At 50.6% G+C, this 17,651-nt stretch overlaps 2 protein-coding genes across 2 annotated transcripts; one reads left to right on the top strand and one right to left on the bottom strand.

The window, feature by feature from the left end:
- Positions 1-6,658: 6,658 nt before the first annotated feature.
- On the top strand, positions 6,659-10,015 carry BEST4 (bestrophin 4; the record flags this gene model as incomplete). Its single annotated transcript, XM_079696945.1, has 9 exons — positions 6,659-6,810; positions 6,902-6,996; positions 7,589-7,822; positions 8,008-8,162; positions 8,566-8,643; positions 8,937-9,122; positions 9,222-9,302; positions 9,414-9,568; positions 9,742-10,015. The coding sequence occupies 9 exons, from the start codon at positions 6,659-6,661 to the stop codon at positions 10,013-10,015; spliced, it is 1,410 nt and encodes a 469-aa protein (XP_079553071.1).
- Positions 10,016-13,035: 3,020 nt separating this feature from the next.
- Positions 13,036-15,651, bottom strand: RPS8 (ribosomal protein S8). The gene is made up of 6 exons (XM_079696906.1): positions 15,603-15,651; positions 15,100-15,206; positions 14,540-14,639; positions 13,980-14,155; positions 13,620-13,749; positions 13,036-13,197 (listed from the first exon to the last, which is right to left on the bottom strand). The coding sequence occupies exons 1-6, from the start codon at positions 15,604-15,606 to the stop codon at positions 13,088-13,090; spliced, it is 627 nt and encodes a 208-aa protein (XP_079553032.1). The 5' UTR covers positions 15,607-15,651; the 3' UTR covers positions 13,036-13,087.
- Between the last annotated feature and the right edge of the window lie 2,000 nt (positions 15,652-17,651).

Genomic DNA, 17,651 nt, shown 5'->3' with positions numbered 1-17,651 from the left:
AGCACCTTGCTGGTCTCCCTGCCTTTAGTCTCATCTCCATTTCAACCTCTCGCCATATGGATATCCCACCCGGTCCCTCATCAGGCCCACAAGAGCCTGCTTCTCTCACCTTGCCCTCCATGTCCCCTGAATGGAGAGCCAAACTAGCCAGAGAGGTGGAGAAATATTAGTAGTTCAGATGAGTGAGGGGGAGAGGGGAATGGGGGTGGGCAGGAAGGCCTTAAGTGCCATACTCTGGAGTTTGGTCTTTATTCTACAGGTCAGCAATTTTCTAGGGGGGTAGATGGTAGAGGTGAGGCCAGAAAAAGCGAATCCACAGGGGAAATGGGGCTGAGGCATGTATAGTTTGAAAGGCATATTTGATATTGCAATTTTTAAATTTTATTTATTTATTTTTGGCTGTGTTGGGTCTTTATTGCTGTGCTTTCTCTAGTTGCAGCGAGCAGGGGCTACTCTTCGTTGCGGTGCGCGGGCTTCTCATTGCGGTGGCTTCTCTTGTTGCAGAGCACGGGCTCTAAGTGCGTGGGCTTCAGTAGCTGTGGCACGCAGCCTCAGTAGCTGTGGCTCGCAGGCTCTAGAGCACAGGCTCAGTAGTTGTGGCACACGGGCTTAGTTGCTCTGCGGGATGTGGGATCTTCCCGGACCAGGGCTCGAACCCGTGTCCCCTGCATTGGCAGGCGGATTCTTAACCACTGCGCCACCAGGGAAGTCCCAATATTGCAATTTTATATTTGGAAAATAAAGCAAAATGTCTTTGTATGAGTTTTCTAGGGTTGTCATAACAAAATACTACAGACTAGGTGGCTTAAACAACAGAAATTTATTTTCTCACACTTCTGGAGGCTGGACGGTCAAGATCAAGGTATTGACAAGGTTGATTTCCTCTGAGGCCTCTTTCTCGGTTTGTAGATGGTGGCCGTCTCCCTCTGACTTCACATGATCTTTTTTATTTTGGAGTCCCCCAGAGCGCCCCCCCCCGCCCTGTGCCTCGCGGCATGTGGCATCTTAGTTCCCCGACCAGGGGTCGAACCCACACCCGCTGCCGTGGAAGCGGAGAGTCTTGTCTTAACCACTGGACCACCAGGGAAGTCCCACATGATCTTTTTCTGTGTGTCCTAATTGCTTCATCTCTTAAAGACATCAATCAGATCAGATTAGGGTCTATCTCAGGACCTCATTTTAACTTGACCTTTTTAAAGGTCCTATCACCAAATATAGTCACAATCTAAGGTACTGGGGATTAGGAGAAATCAAAGCTCCATCCATCTTAGGTTTTCATACAGGACTCTTTTTTTTTTCAGTTTTGTATTTTTTATTAGTAGGCTTTATTTTTTAGAACAGTTTTAGATTTTTCAGAAAAATTGAGCAGATAGTACAGAGAGTTGTCGTATACTTCCCCCTGCCCTGCCCCCCCACACACAGAATTTCCCCTATTATTATCATCTCACATTAGTTGGTACATTTCTTACAAGTAACTCTTCAGTGGTTTCCCATTGCTCTGAGAATGAAATCTAGAATCCTTGCAACCATCTATAAATTTCCCCATAATCAGGCCCTGCCTAACTCTCTAAACAATCTCCTCTTGTCTACTTTGCTCCAGCCAGACCTTCTCTTTCTTCCTCACACATAATACCTGTTCTTACCTCTGGGCCATTGCACATATATTCCCTCTGCCTGGAATACTTTCCCCCTAGTCTTTACTTATTACTCATTCATTCTCATCTTTTCTGGCTTAACTCACATGTCACCTCCTCAGAGAGGTCTCCCCAACCACACTACCTAAAGTTGGATTCCCTCAACAAATTAACCCATACAGGACTCTTCAACAAAGAGATTAACAAGAACAATACAAAAACCAAAAAGCAAATTTATTAACACGTAGAGCTTATGTATACATGGGAGATAACCAGGGAAAAATGGATAACTCTCCCATGTGGCTTAGAATTTAGGCTTAAATACCATCTGAGTAGGCTTTCCTGCTGGCGCAGTGGTTGAGAATCTGACTGCCAATGCAGGGGACATGGGTTCAAGCCCTGGTCGGGGAAGATGTCACATGCTGTGGAGCAACTAAGCCTGTGAGCCACAACTACTGAGCCTACGTGCCACAGCTACTGAAGCCCACGCGCCTAGAGCCTGTGCTCCGCAACAAGAGAAGCCACTGCAATGAGAAGCCCGTGCACCGCAACGAAGAGTAGCCCCCACTCGCCTCAACTAGAGAAAGCCTGCGCGCAGCAACGAGCACCCAACACAGCCAAAAATAAAATAAATAAATTTTTATAAAAAAGTACCATCTGAGTAGAGAAAGGGGGAGGGGAATGTAAGCCTCTTAGGGGAGAGTAAATAATTTCTAGGAAAGATGAATGGGCCCTTAGAAGAATGAATGGGAGGTATGATAGTTTATGACAAAAGTGGCCTGGATATGATATAGAATTCTAATTTCCTCTCCTGTGATATGAGATGAAACTCCCAGGAAGGGGATTTATGACCATTGATTTCATTTTGGAGGCTCTGTCTTTAGGCAGTTAAGGGGAGTTCAGAGAAAGTCTCTCCCTGCATTTGCTGTTTTTCAAGTGCCTACAGCTCAAAATAATCAATATGCCAGAGTGGCATATTTTGGGGTGGCATATTCTGTTACCATCACTGGCTCCTCCCCTTGGGAGGTTAAAAGGCTCCTGAGCCCTCCTCCGGGAGCCATGGCATCAGGAGGACATCCTCCTGATGCTGTAACTGGAGGGGCTGGCAGCCTGTTCTGCTTCCTCCCTCAGTGTAACATATGCTGCCATTAAGGGATCTTATGCACCTGCCACATACCAGGCATGGGGCTAAGCATTTATCTTCTGGACTGCTCACAGTAACCTTATGATGTGGATGTGATTATTATCCCCATTTCACAGATGAGGAAACTGAGGCTTATGGGGCTAAGCCTCTTGCCCAAGGTCATATGCAGCTACCAAGGGGCAGAGCCAAGATCTGAACCCAAGATGTCTGACTCCACTATTCATCATTGCCTTTTTCTTTTTTTTTGGCTGCGTGGTATGTGGGATCTTAGTTCCCCAACCGGGGATCGAACCCGTGCCCCCTGCAGTGGAAGCACGGAGTCCTGGACTGCCAGGAAATTCCCCTGCCTGAGTTTTCTCAGAACCATTGTTCTCTGACCTTGCATCTGTCCTCCTATACTACTCCATGTCTCCCTGTCTCTCTTACTAGTGCCCTTTCTCCTCCCCCCAAGACTCTCACAACCCCTGCCCAAGCTGAGGTTTTTCTGAGCTCTCTGGGTCTCCATCCCCCAGAGGATGCTCTCAGGACCACTGCTAGTTGAGCACGTATCCCACACTCCTTGCCCCTTGGCAGCTCAGAGTCAGAATCTCTTGACAATATCAGGTCACAGAGGTCAAGGGAGTCTTTCAAGAATGAAAGATACCAAGTAAGGTTAGGACTCATGAGGGCCTACTGGATTCAGCAATAAGGAGATCTCAGATGTCCTTGGTGGTGGCAGAGGTGGAAGTAAAAGAGCTGGACCAAAAAGAAGAGAGATGCTAATAGCTACGGTAGCATTTCATGCTTACCAAGCGCTTTATAAATATTAATTCATTTAATAGTCACAACAACTCTGTGAGATAGATACTATCATTCGGTTTCCCCAAGGGGAAATTAAGGACAGAGGGGTTAAACAGTTTGCTCAAGGTCAAGGTCACAAAGGTAGTTCACAGTGAAGTCTGGATTTAAAAATCCGGGTGGTCTGGCTCCAGACTCCATGCTGTAAACTGCCAAGTCATATATACAGCTCTCGGCTGTGAGGAGGGGAGAGGGCATTGGTGGTTAAGACTGGAAGAGAAGGAGAGGCAAGAGCCAAAGGAGGATAAAGAAGGGTGGGGAAAATGATTTACAGGTGGAGTGGTTCCCTCTCCTGGACCATAAACCAAAGGGACCTGACAGCAGCTGGGAAGGGAGATAAAGTGACTGAGGAAGGAGGGGCTGGGTGGGGCCTGGGGACTGCTCCCTCCTGGGGCAAGCCTTCAGGTTCTGTACCTTTACCCACAGCTCTGTGGGAAATTCACAGCCCAGTGATCCAGAGAGTTGGTAACAGGCAGATGTGAGGGGGCCTCACATGGGGATGGGGGCTGAGGACTGAAATGCAGCCAGCTGGGCTGCCCTCAGGGAGCACTGTCAGAGAGAAGCTACCAGGACTTCAGGGCCTGAGCTCCCCCAGTCCCAGGGCCTGGCTTCCCAGGTACCAGAGACTCTTTAAGTGGTAAGCAGCCCAGAATGCTCTAGAAAAGCCACAGATCAGAGCTTGGGAAGGGGCTGCATGGCCAAGATAGCTGAGGCCCCAGAGCTGGTATCTTGCCCTTCCCAGGTCAGGTCCTGGGTCTTCCAGACGTCCAGGACACACACATGGAGTCCTGTTCTTTCCACATATGGACATCTCACCTGGGCCCTGGAGGGAGAACATAACTTGTCAGGCCATGAGATGGCTTCCAGACCTTGCTCATCCAGGGAGTTTCTTATAAAAAGTGGGGAGGGGGACCCCTCAGGTTAAAAGATACATGCACCCCAATGTTCACTGCAGCCCTATTTACAATAGCCAAGACATGGAAGCAATGTCCATCGACAGAGGAATGGATAAAGAAGATGTATTACATACATAAATGGAATATTACTCAGCCATAAAAAAGAACGAAATAATGCCATTTGCAGTAACATGGATAGACCTAGAGATTGTCATACTGAGTGAAGTCAGACACAGAAAGACAAATATCATATGATATCACTTATATGTGGAATCTAAAAAAAGGGTACGAATGAACTTAGTTACAAAACAGAAGTAGAGTCACAGATGTAGAAAACCAACGGGATGGGGGGGTAAAATTGGGAGATTGGGATTGACATAGACACACTACTATATATAAAATAGATAATTAATAAGAACCTACTGTATAACACAGGGAACTCCTCAATTCTCTATAATGGCCTATATGGGAAAATAATCTAAAAAAGAGTGGATATATGTATAACTGATTCACTTTGCTGTACAGCAAAAAATAACACAATATTATAAATCAACTATACTCCAATAAAAAATTTTAAAATAAAATAAAAAGAAAGGAAAGAAAGAGAAAAGAAAAGAAAAGCCTGCCTGGGTTCAAGTCCTCCCCAGCTTTACTGAGATGAATCAGATGCAATCCTATCCTCAAGGGTTTCATGGGCTGGAGGGGATATCTCTCTGTAGATGGATTATAGGCCAGTATGATTAACTGATGCAAGGACGGACCTCAAAGGAGCAGTGAAAAGGAGTGAGGCCAGAGGCTGGTGATGGCAGGTGGAAGTGGGGGGCATCTCAGAGGTCTTATACCCAGATTAAAAGCCAGGACCTGGCACTGTTTGGCTCGGGGACAGGCAGGACAGGCATCAGAGGAAAGGTCTCTGACTCTCAGTCTCTGCAGGATTGCCTGGTTCTGGGATGCAAACAGTGGATGGACCAGTAGGTGGAAACCAAAGGGAAAAGACTTGGCTTTTCATGGTAACAGCCACTCAGGATAAATGCCTGCATGCTCCAGGCTCCAGGCATTGTTTCTCTGAATATTACCAACTGCCCTGTGAGGAAGGAGTTATTGATCCTGTTTTGCAAAGGAGGAAACTGAGGTTCAGAGAAATTAGGTATCTTGGACAAGGTTACAGAGAGCTAGAATTCAAACGCAGATTTGTCTCTCAAGCTTGTGCTCCTAACCACCTCTCCATGCTTCCTCTCTTCAGAAAACACTTGCATCGAGAACCAGCTCACAGTGTGGGGGAAGGAGCTTCCCAGGCCAGGTCAGAGGTGTGATGTAGTGGCGTTTGGCACGGTGCCCGTCACTTAGTCAGTGCTCTGCGATCAGCAGCTGTTAAAACACTTAATCATGCATCTGTCTTCTCACCTGGAGCTGGGACAGTAATTCCTGTCACCCTGGCTTCAAGGACATGGTGTGAACTGTGGGGTCAATGATGATGGCATTTATGACACTCAAAGGCCAGCCCAGCCCTGCAGGCATAGGGAGACACATCCAGTTCCCAGCACCAGGGAAAGCTGGGTGACAGCCTCAATCCATCAATGATAACCTCAGTCCAGCCAAACTTTATGGGCCCAGGAGGTACTTAAGTGCTGTGGGGTTGAAGGCTAGCCCAGTTCCCCTTCCTCAGCACAGGCTGCTGTCCAGAGCAGGTAAGTAGATGTGGGGTGCGGGTGAGAGTGCCCTGGGACTTGAGAGACCAGCTATCAGCTTCGAGAGCAAGGCTCCAAGGTGCGTGGGTCTGGGCTAGAGTTGGATCTCCTGTCCTCAGCAGTTCAGGACCCGGTTACTCCTAGCCCTGCAAGTGGAAGAGGAGCTTGGGGAAGCTTCATGCATGAGAGGGTGTAGACCTCAGCTCCCCCTTGCCCCACCTCATCCTGGTTTGACCCACACACCACTGAGTTCTAGGGGGTGGGGGTGTGCTCTGCAGCTCCCTCCCCCTTGTCTACTGACACAGGGTGAAGGCTGGGGTGGGGGGTGACCAGAGTTGAAGGAAGGTTGCCTGGGGATCTAAGGTGGGTGATGAGAAGGCAAGCTAAGGAGAAGGTTTGCTGGAGGAGGACAGCTCTGGGAGCAGCTCCTGTGACCTTCTGCCCCAGGCCCCCAGCACCATGACGGTTTCATACACCCTCAAAGTAGCGGAGGCCCGCTTCGGAGGCTTCTCTGGCCTGCTTCTCCGTTGGAGGGGAAGCATCTACAAGCTCCTCTACAAGGAGTTCCTCCTATTCATCGCCCTTTATGCTCTGCTCAGCATCACCTACCGGTGCGAGGGTGAGGGCAGGGTCTCGGGGCTGGCCTGCGGGTGACTAGGCTGCCTACCTCCCTCTAACCAGGCCTCACCTGACATTCCCCAGGCTGTTGCTGACCCAGGAACAGAGGCATGTGTATGCTCAGGTGGCCCGATACTGCAACCGCTCTGCAGACCTCATCCCCTTGTCCTTTGTACTGGGTAAGTTCAAAGAACCAGGGGTTCTCCCTTGTAGCCTCCTAACCATCTTTCCTTACCTTTGGGTTGGGTTACTAGCTCTGAGGGTCAGAATTACCCCAGCGGAACTGCTTGGAGGGCAACCAGAGCAGGCTCAGCAGGCATGGGAGCTGCGTGCGGGGTCCAGGATTTCCAGAGGACTAGGCCCTGCCTATCACGTGCTGGACCATCACTCCAAACAAGGCCCAAGCCACCTGCTGGCTTCACAACCCTCTGGGCACTGGAGGAGAACTGGAGAGAGGTGACACCTCCCTCCCAACCCCCATGTGAAGCCGGGGTCAGAGTTAACCATTGCCTGGACTTGAACCATCACTCCTCTTCTGCTTGAGGAGGTTTGCACTCTTCTTCCTCCCTGCCTGGTTTGGTACATCAGGGAGGGACCAAGAGGAAGAGGCTGTCCCCCTGACAGAGAGGCAGGGTGCTGGAGCCAATGTGTCCTTCCCCCTGCCTTGGTTCCACCTGGCCTGGACCACACGCACTGGGTGGGGGCAGGACACACTGACTCCTGAGACCTCCATCTTGCCTTCCCGTCCCCCCTACCCATGACGGTGACCAGGTTTCTACGTGACCTTGGTGGTGAACCGCTGGTGGGCCCAGTACACAAGCATCCCACTGCCGGACCAGCTGATGTGCGTCATCTCGGCCAGCGTGCACGGCGTGGACCAGCGCGGCCGCCTGCTGCGCCGCACCCTCATCCGCTACGCCAACCTGGCGTCGGTACTGGTGCTGCGTTCGGTCAGCACCCGCGTGCTCAAGCGCTTCCCCACCATGGAGCACGTGGTGGACGCAGGTGCGCAGCCCACAGCCCGACGTAGGTGCCGCGCTGGGGGAGCCCTGGAGCGGACGGGACCGGACCTGCCCTGCGGGCCTCCTGGGAGGGGAGGTTTGACCACTAGCGGGGAGCTCCAGGGCCCCAAGGCGGTGAGTCCCCCGGGACAAGGATGAGTCTTCATCCCTCTCACTTTACCCCTGCAGGTTTCATGTCCCAAGAAGAGAGGAAAAAGTTTGAGAGCCTGAAATCTGACTTCAATAAGTACTGGGTCCCCTGCGTCTGGTTCACCAACCTGGCGGCCCAGGCCCGGAGGGATGGGCGAATCCGTGATGACATTGCTCTCTGCCTGCTCCTGGAAGTGAGTCAGCCTAGGACCAGGCCCATCTGCTCTCCTCCCCCTAGTTTTGCAAACTGGAATAATAATTTTAGTGCTTAACACTTACATGGTGCCAATTATGTACAGCACACTGTTGCAAGTGTGAGGAAGTGAGGAAACTGAGGCACTGAGTGAAAAGAAACTTGCTCAAGTCACTCAGCTAGTTAGTGGAGCTGGGAATCATCCTCAGACCTGGCTCCAGGCTCTGTCCTTGCCGTTACTTTGCTAAACTGCTTTCCATCAGTCACCCCAGCCTGATAACACCTCTGAAAGCAGAATGGGCCTCTAGACCTGGCCCAGGCCTAACGTGTGCTGGGCTCCCCTGTCCCCTCCCCATTCTTCCTTCCTCGCCTCCACTGACTTCCTCTTCCTGCTGTTCCACCAGGAGCTGAACAAGTACCGGGCCAAGTGCAGCATGCTGTTCCACTATGACTGGATCAGCATCCCCCTCGTCTACACCCAAGTAACTGCCTCTCACCTCCCCAGTCCCAGTGCCTGCTGTATGTCCTGTGCTGTGTGTGACACTGAGAATTAGAGTTGGTACCTGCCCTGGGGCAGTTTGATCCAGTGAGACACTCAACAGCCCCAGGCTCATCTTCAAAGCCTCCCTGGACCCCCCACTAAGATGATCCCCTCCTATCTGGTGCTGCCACACCTTGCTACATGTTTTATTGTACTTATTAGATCTGCCATTGGCCCTCGGGGCAGGGGTGGCATTTCTCCCTGCCCCACTTAGCCTGGCTTCCCTTTCTCCAGGTGGTGACCATAGCAGTATACTCCTTCTTTGCCCTCTCCCTGGTTGGCCGCCAGTTCGTGGAGTCAGAAGCAGGGGCTGCGAAACCTCAGGAGTCTCTGGAGGCAGGGCCGGCCCTGGGGGACCTGGACATGTACGTGCCTCTCACCACTCTGCTGCAGTTCTTCTTCTATGCTGGCTGGCTCAAGGTGGGCACTTCGGTGGTCAAGACATGGGCCCAGGGCCCACCCCAACTCTGGGGTTAGAAAATAGGGCTCTAAGCCCAGAAAACACTCCATCACCTGCAGGTGGCAGAACAGATCATCAATCCCTTTGGTGAGGATGATGACGACTTTGAAACCAACAAGCTTATAGACCGCAACTTGCAGGTGATTAGGGGTCTGGTGGCAGCTCACTGGCAGTCAGGCTCTCCCTCCCTGCCAGCTCTCAGCCCAGGTATGCAGGAGAGCGGGATCCTTGTGACCCGCTGCCCGCCCCAGGTGTCCCTGCTCTCCGTGGATGACATGTACCAGAACCTGCCTCCTGTGGAGAAGGACTCATATTGGGATGAGGACTCTGCGCAGCCACCCTACACTGTGGCCACTGTGGCCGAATCGCTGCGGCCTTCCTTCCTGGGTTCCACCTTCAACCTGCGGTGAGTGGCCCACGCAGGCTGAGGCAGGACCTGAGTCAGCACGTGAGCCCCAGTTCCCTACCCACCCTCCGGGGTGCCCAGGACTCGGTCCCTCCTGCCCCAGGCCCCACTCTGGGGAGCCGGTCCCCCAGCTGCCAGAGGCTCGCTCACACCACCCTCCCGCCCACCTGCAGCATTAGCGATGACCCTGAGCAGAGCCTGCAGGTAGAGGCGTCCCCTGGGCCAGCCCGGCCGGTGACCGCTGCGCAGACCCCGATGCTCGGCCGCTTCCTGGGCGTAGGAGCGCCCTCGCCAGCCATCAGCCTCCGGAACTTTGGCCGCATCCGAGGAGCCCCCCGGACCCCTCACCTGCTGCGCTTCCGGGCCGAGGAGGGCGGTGACCTCGAGGCCGCAGACTGCATCGAGGAGGAGGCGTCGGGGTCAGGGGATGAGGCTCAGGAGCCCTGAGCAGAGGCAGCGGGGCCGGGCCCTCCGGCTGCCTCCCCTAGGCCCTCCAGAGATATTTCCATGCACCCTAAGCCGGAGCACTTAGGGACGCCCCTTGAGAGGGCAGAGAGCCTGAACCAGAGTTAGGAATGCATCCACTTTGGCTTGGGGGAGGTGAAGCTAGGACACAAGAGGCGAAGTATAGAGGATTAGAGCCCAGGCGCATGATTAACTTCCTCCACAATGCGGGGCTAGGCCGGTTCTTGAGGAAGCATGAGTATCACCGAAGGGCTGGTAAAGTTTTGCGTACTACTCCCAGCGTTTGATTCATTAAATCTGGGATGGGGTCAAGAATTTACATTTCTAATAAGTTCCCAGGGAATGCTGCTGCTGCCGCCCCACGGATCACAATTCGAGTCATACATAAAAAGATGTTTAAGATATTCCTTACCATGATAACCTCACTCTGATGAGGGGTCAAAGTGTGTGCTGGGGTACTTTTGCTTCATCTGTCATATTCAATTTTTTGTTTACAATGAAAATATATTCATTTATTATCGTGCAATTAAAATTGCTTAACACTGAATTGGCATGCTTTGCCAATGGACTAAAGATGAGGGTTTGAGAGTCTGCCCTGAAGCTGATTCAGCTGAGACGTGAGGGTAGTCATACACCACCCAGCCGAGAGACTTCCAGCATCTGAACCAAGCCCTTCTCTGCTCCCACCAACCAAACAGGGAAAAAGGACAGTTTAGAAAGCTGCAGGTCCATCCATCTCTGCGGTAGGACCGCAGCACGCAGCTGATGGTAGTAAGAGGGGGCATTGTGGAAAACAGCCCCACAGAGCACTGTATTAGAGTTGCTGCTAAACTGAGTTTCTCTAAGATTCCTGCCTTATATGCTCAGCCACCACTAAAGAAACTGGCGAATGCCAAAACTGAACATTAAGGCCAAAGGAAGACAAATGCCAGAATTCAAAGGAAGGGAAGCATTAAGAGTGTAGGTAGAGGTTGTGAGGACGCGCAGCCTCCTGTCGACTGACAGGATTATAGTGCTGGCTTCTACTTTCCTGCTGGGTGACGGGATACTGAATTTTTCTCAGCCTTGGTCGACAAATCTATACTGTGAAGACAAAGCACCTTGTGGTCACCATTCACTCAGAAGGCACCTGAGGTGTTTTGCTGGGTCTACAGAGGAGGTAGCCTTGCTCCAGGGTAAGAATGGTCATCTATGAGGGCAGTGGAGATTGACAGTTGATGAATTCAAGGCTCTTTAGAAAAAGAACCCCTTATCCTATGGACTGACTAGAGGGTGAAGGAGAGGAGGAATAAACATCAATGCCTTGTAGAGCTCGAAGGCAAAGTGTTGCTGTGCCATGCCCAACACACAGCTCAGCAAACATCAGCTAATGTTCAGGTGCTAAGGGAAGATCACTGGGTGGGAAGGCCAAGGCCAGGTCTCCCCAGAGCCAATGGTAAGGTTTTAGAGGACTGTACTGACTTTTTGTCCTTAAGTTTTTGTACTAGAAAAGGGGGTTCACCTTTCCCAAACGTCTATTCACAGAAGTCTGCAATTTAGCCAAGGTGATGGACCAATTAGATTTTGTACTTCTTTAGCTCTTAAGACATGTGCTTTCCAACAACTTTAAATTGGATAAAATCTTTTTTCTTTAGAACTCATTAACTTAAGCACATATTTGAGTGCCTGGTATATTGCCACATACCTTTCCAGGTACTGGAGATGCCACAGGAAACATATCCCTGTTCCCCTGGAGATATATTCTAACAGAAGGCAAAAAAAGACAAGCAAATAAAATGAGCAAAATTTATGCCAAATTAAGGGATAAGGAGAAAAAACAGGGGCAAAGGACATAGCATGGAGGGGAGTACAATTTAAAATCCTATGATCAGAGAAGAACTCACTAGACTAACAAAACAAAGACCTGGAAGGAATAAGCAATGTGGGTATATGATGGAAAGTATTCCCAACACAGGGAATACTAAGTGAACATATGTTCAGTAAGGCCAGGATGGCAGTCACTATAGAAGGGACCACGTCCTACTGAGTTCCATACCATCTGGTAGGAATTTTGAGATGGGATGTCCTGTAAAAAAAAAAAATCTTATCTTTTAAAATGATCACTGATAGCTGGGATTGCGTTGGGGACAACAGAAGACCAAGTAGGATGCAGAGATGTGACCAGAACAGTAGAGGTGGTGTTAAAGGTTGAAGCAACAAGATGTGGTGACATTAGATGTGGGAGTTATGACCCAAGGATGACCTTAAGATTTATGTTGTCATATGAAGACTACTATTTGCTGCAATCAAATAATTGAGAAACTGTTTGAAAAGGGAAAGCTGAAGAACGTGATCAGTTTTGAACACGGTGACCTTTTAGAGTTCGATTATGATATCCAAATGCAGGTGTCAAGTAGGTCTGGGCTAGTTAGAAAGATGGAGCTTAAACCACCTTTAAAAGTTGATGACAGACAACAATGTAGCTAAACTGAAGACAAGAGCTGACCCTTAGAGATTCAGCAGCCATCACTGGTAATTTTACGTACTTTTGAGTAAATCAGAGGGGAAAGGATTAGGGTTCAAAAGAAAATTAACTTCAGAAAGACATCCAAAAGCTGACAAGATACAGATTATGTAAATGTGTATAACCTGTTCAACAATGCAGAAATCTGGAACACAATTTCAAGGTTTCTAGACCATCCATGAACCTGAAATAAACCCCTAAAACCAAGGTCTGCACACAGGGTCTCTAAGAGAACCTTACAGAAGCAGCATGGTTTCAGGTTCCAATCATGGTCCAGTCAACAGCCTAATACTGTTGGGGGCCCCGTGCTGGGATGCCTCCCTCATACAGTCTCTCCTCAGCCTGCATGCCACAACCCTGATGCCACTGAAACCCAGCCTTGGGGGTGAGAAATGTTCCTCCTGCTATAAAAAGGCACATAATAGGCCGGGGCAAAGGGAGTTGGGGCACTCTACAGTGTGCCGAACAATCAAATATTCTCAGAACGCAAACACAGGGCAAAGAGCAATAAACACCTTTATAACATGAGCTAAGATAGGAAGGAAGAGGATTTATTTGCCTTTCCGGGCCTTGATTTTCCTCAGATAGAACTCCAGCTCCTTTCCCTCTAGCACATAGCCATCTGCTCGGCCACACTGGCCTGGTCTTGAGGCGATGCAAGCTGCAAGAGAGTTATGTGGTCCTTAGCAAAATGACACTGTGGCCCTACCCACACCTACGTATCCCCTTAAGAGTCCATGTTGGTCCAGGTATCCTGGGGGCAGGCATGAAGCCCACTGTCTCCTCAGATATACTTTATCATCACTTAAAATCAGTAGCAGAACTGGACAAAGTTTTCATCACTGAGACAACCCCCTAAGCCTGGACACAGACTTCTCAGAATACTCCTGAAACTCAAGAGGCAAAAACCAAGCTCAAGCCTATGGGCTCCTGCCCACTATTTTCCATTTCAGCTTCAAACTAATGGGATGACCAAATATTCTGATTTGTGCTTGTGTGCTGTTACCAAACTCTCTAGCCCACAGAGGGCACAGCACATCTTGGGACACCACCCCCCTCCGCCAAATGCAAAAGCCATCTCACCAAGAAGCTTGCCCTGCTGGAACTGCTCCTCTAGAAGACTGCTAATTTTGGCATTCTTTTTCCTTTCATCATATTTCTTCTGAATTTTCTTTGATCGTTTTTTGTTTAAAATCTCTTCCTCCTCAGGAGTCTGAATAAAGGAAACACACATGGGTTAGTGGGGCCTCCCCAAACCCTATCTCAGGGAAGGAATGTCATAGCCTTCAACACTGCATATCCCATGTCCCTGCCACCTTCCTCAGCACTAAAGACTTTCATCTCTCCCTTCAGTAGCAGAACTGGACAGTTTTCATCACAAGAAGGCTGGAATCAGGGCGGCCTCCCCTCCCCCCACAGGAAGTTGGCTCCCCAAACACGCACCAGCTTGGCCCCCTTCTTGCGGCCCAGGGGCAGTGCATAGTGGGACTCGTACCACTGTCGGTACGGTGTGCTGTCAATGAGCACAATGCAGTTCTTCACCAGGGTCTTGGTACGGACCAGTTCATTGTTGGATGCATTGTAGACAACATCAATGATCCTTGTCTTGCGTGTACAACCTGCTCACAAGAGAAATTCGGAATCAAGCCATGTGAACCTAAGGTCAACTGTCCCCCACCTGCGCCCTAGTAGGGCCTAAGGAGATGGGAACTCTAAGCCTTTACAGAGCCATAGGTCATAAGCTCATCTTCCACACACCCATCTTTCCAGACGTGGCTGACACCCACACATACACGGTCTCTAGATTCAGCCCAATCCCTGAAGCTACAGGAGTTAAGAGGCAGGACAGGATGGAGAGAAAGTTCCAGAACCTCAAGGTCGTTGAACAGGAGAAACTTCAGTATCTTGGTTCAGGCCATGAACTTCCTGCTAAAAGCACTTATTGAAGCTTAGAAAAGGTTTAGGTGCTGAGTTCCCACCCACACCTGCAGGGCCTCACTCACACTCGGAGCCCCAGGAGAAGTTCCCCACGTCCAGCCTCAAGGCCCGGTACTTCTTGTTGCCTCCCCGCACACGGACTGTGTGTATGCGGCGGGGGCCAATCTAGAAAACACAAGGAGACAGGAAGTAGGTTATCAAGGAGAAGCTAGAGAGAGGGAAGGGAACCCGGGCTGGACGGAGGTAACAGTCAGTGTAACTATGACAAGTCCTAGCATTGGCAAGTGGCACACAGGTGACCAAGACGGCCACAACCATGCCTAAGGATACTTCTTCATCACTCTAGTTACCTCCAAGAGGAAAAGCCTGATTCCAAACACTGAAAATTAAGTCTCCGTGCAACAAAATTTCCAGGTTTCTGACCATCACTAAGGAGACCACTCGCTCCGGGCGCCCTGCAGGTACCACTAGGACACAGTAGCTGTCACCATGCAATCTCTCAGTATTTACCCAACACGCAAAGGCGAGGAGGCCGCCTAGTCCCTACAGCAAATCGCAGAGCCCCACAAAGATTCAGGCGGAGAGCAGGTGGGAGACCTGCCGGGCGGTGAGGCCCCGCACGCACCTTAGTGTTGGCAGCGGGGCGTCCCAGCTCATACTTCCGCTTCTTGTGGTAGGGCTTTCTCTTGCCCCCGGTCTTGCGACGCTTGTGCCAGTTGTCCCGAGAGATGCCTACGTGTGGAAGCGGGGGGAAGGAGCCTGAGCCAGGGAGCCCGGGGCCGGACCCCGCCAGCCCAACGCCCTGCGCCGGCGGCCGCACGCTCAGCTCTCCAAGGTTGGCTCCCCCATAGCGCAGTCGGGAGGTCACAGCATTTCCAAGATGTCATCACGCGCGTGCGTTCCGGCCCCTTCCCGTCCCGACCCTGGCAGCCATGATGGTGCCGCTCGCGGCCCCGGTCCCTGCGGCCCCTGGAGCGGCCCGGGCGGCCCAAGCCCGAGCATCACCCTCCTCGCGGAGGCTCGCTGTCCGAGGCCCGGGCGCCCGCGCTCCCGGCTGGGCTGCGAGGCAGGATGGCGCCGGATTGAGCTCGTTCCCCAGCCGCGGCCCCAAAGCAGAAAACCACTCACCCATCGCTCGGCGCTGGCTGGAAAGAGAAAACGCAAAGCGTCACGGTTCGGTTTGTAAAACGTAGCCCCGCCTCTTGACGTATCTTCCGGGCGCCGCAGAGAGCGGCCTTGGGTCGGAGGGCGGGGCGCCGAGGTCTTGGTCCTGAGAGGGTCGTGAGGGTGCTGCGTCCCGGCCGAGGGTCAGGCTGGGGTGCAGCAGAGCCCGGCCTTGTGCGCGCCTTGGGGGGAGGTTGAGAGACCCAGGGCACAATTCGGGCGGGGCTTGCCTGGTTTTATTTACGTTTTGAAAAGACCTATTTTAGAAGCTACTGCTGTAGTCCTGGATGAGAGCTGTGAGTGCGTTGGAGAAGGGCGAAAGGCAGTAGAGGTGGAAACGAGAGGGGGACTTGGGTTTTGTTTTGAAGGGTTTGGTTTAGGGGGCGGGAGGTGTGTCAAGGATTCCGAATTACTCACGTGACCAGTTGGATGAATATTGGTGCCACTTAGTGAGAATGGGTAGGCTGAGGTAGGAGCTGGTCTGGACGTGTTTATTTTGAGCTCTTGGTGACTCCCGCACGTGGGAATGACAGGCAGATGGATGGTCATGTCTGGTCCATCCATAGAGAAGGGATCTGGACAGAAGGTGTTACTTTGGGAATCCTTGGCGTGTAAATGGTAACCAAAGCTACCACAATGAACGGAACCTAGGGAGTGCATAGAGCAAACTTTTCTTGTAAAGGGTAAGTTAATACTGTAGCCTTTGTGGGCTGTAGGGTCTGTGTCACCACTCAGGTTTTTTTTTTTAATTTATTTATTTTTGGCTGTGTTGGGTCTCCCTTGCTGCACACGGGTTTTCTCTAGTTGCGGTGAGCGGGGGCTACTCTTTGTTGTGGTGTGCTGGCTTCTCATTGCGGTAGCTTCTCTTGTTGTGGAGCACGGGCTGGCTCTAGAGCGCAGGCTCAGTAGTTGTGGCGCACGGGCTTAGTTGCTCCGCGGCATGTGGGATCTTGCCGGATCAGGGCTCAAACCCTTGTCCCCTGCATTGGCAAGCGGATTCTTAACCACTGTGCCACCAGGGAAGTCCCTGCGCCCGCTCTCTAAATAGCAACACTCCTTTTTCTCTACCCACTCAATACTAACATTGTTTTTACATGCTCATTATCTGTCTTCCCACTAAAATATAATAAGCATAAGAGTAGGAACTGTGTTGTTCACTACTGTATTTCCAACACCTAGAATAATGCCTGGCATTTAATAAATACTCAATAAATATTTGAATGGTACTCAAATATTTGAGTAAATTATTGTTCTACTAACATTGTATTCAATGGGTTTTCCCAGTAGACTGAGGTCTTAAGAATATAGTGCACATATGTCATTCATCTCTCCATCCCCAGCCCCTTGGCACAAGAAAAAGAAAAGGCAATTGCATTGGACATAAAAAGGAGAAAGTGGGGACTTCCCTGGCGGTCCAGTGGTTAAGACTCTGTGCTTCCATTGAAGGGGGCAGGGTTTGATCCCTAGTCAGGGAACTAAGATCCTGTATGCCACTTGGTGTGGCCAAAAAAACAAACCAAACCAAAAAACCCCAAAAAAACAAAAAGGAAAGGTGGATTCAAGGGGCATTTGTTGGGTGATGGGATTTTGTGATAGACTGGATTAAGGGGATGAGAGAAGAGTGACATGAGGTTTCTTCCCTGGGAAAACACATTAATGGTGGGGTGACACCGCCATTAATAGAGAACACAGGAGAGGCAGGTTTCTGGAAAGTTCAACCTTAGGATGAGTTTGAATTGCCTGTGGGACATATAGGTGCTATTCTTTGTATTTAAAGTAGTTGGAAAGATGAGTCTGAAGCTTGGAAGAGAATGGGACTGATAATTCCCACCCCCACCCACCATAGTCTCACTCCTCTATCCACCTAACCCAGTGGTCCACCCCATCAGCTAGTCTGTATCACATGAGCATTTTGTTGTTACTGCAGAAAAAGCTATAATCAAAACCCAGTGCTATTTCATAATACGAACACTCAAAGTAGGAATAAAAGGAAATTTATTCAATATGGAAAAG

Source organism: Hyperoodon ampullatus, assembly GCF_949752795.1.
Source record: "Hyperoodon ampullatus genome assembly, chromosome: 2".
Taxonomy (NCBI): domain Eukaryota; kingdom Metazoa; phylum Chordata; class Mammalia; order Artiodactyla; family Ziphiidae; genus Hyperoodon; species Hyperoodon ampullatus.
Note: the sequence above shows the minus strand (reverse complement) of the source record. Positions and strands in the feature narration are given on the sequence as shown.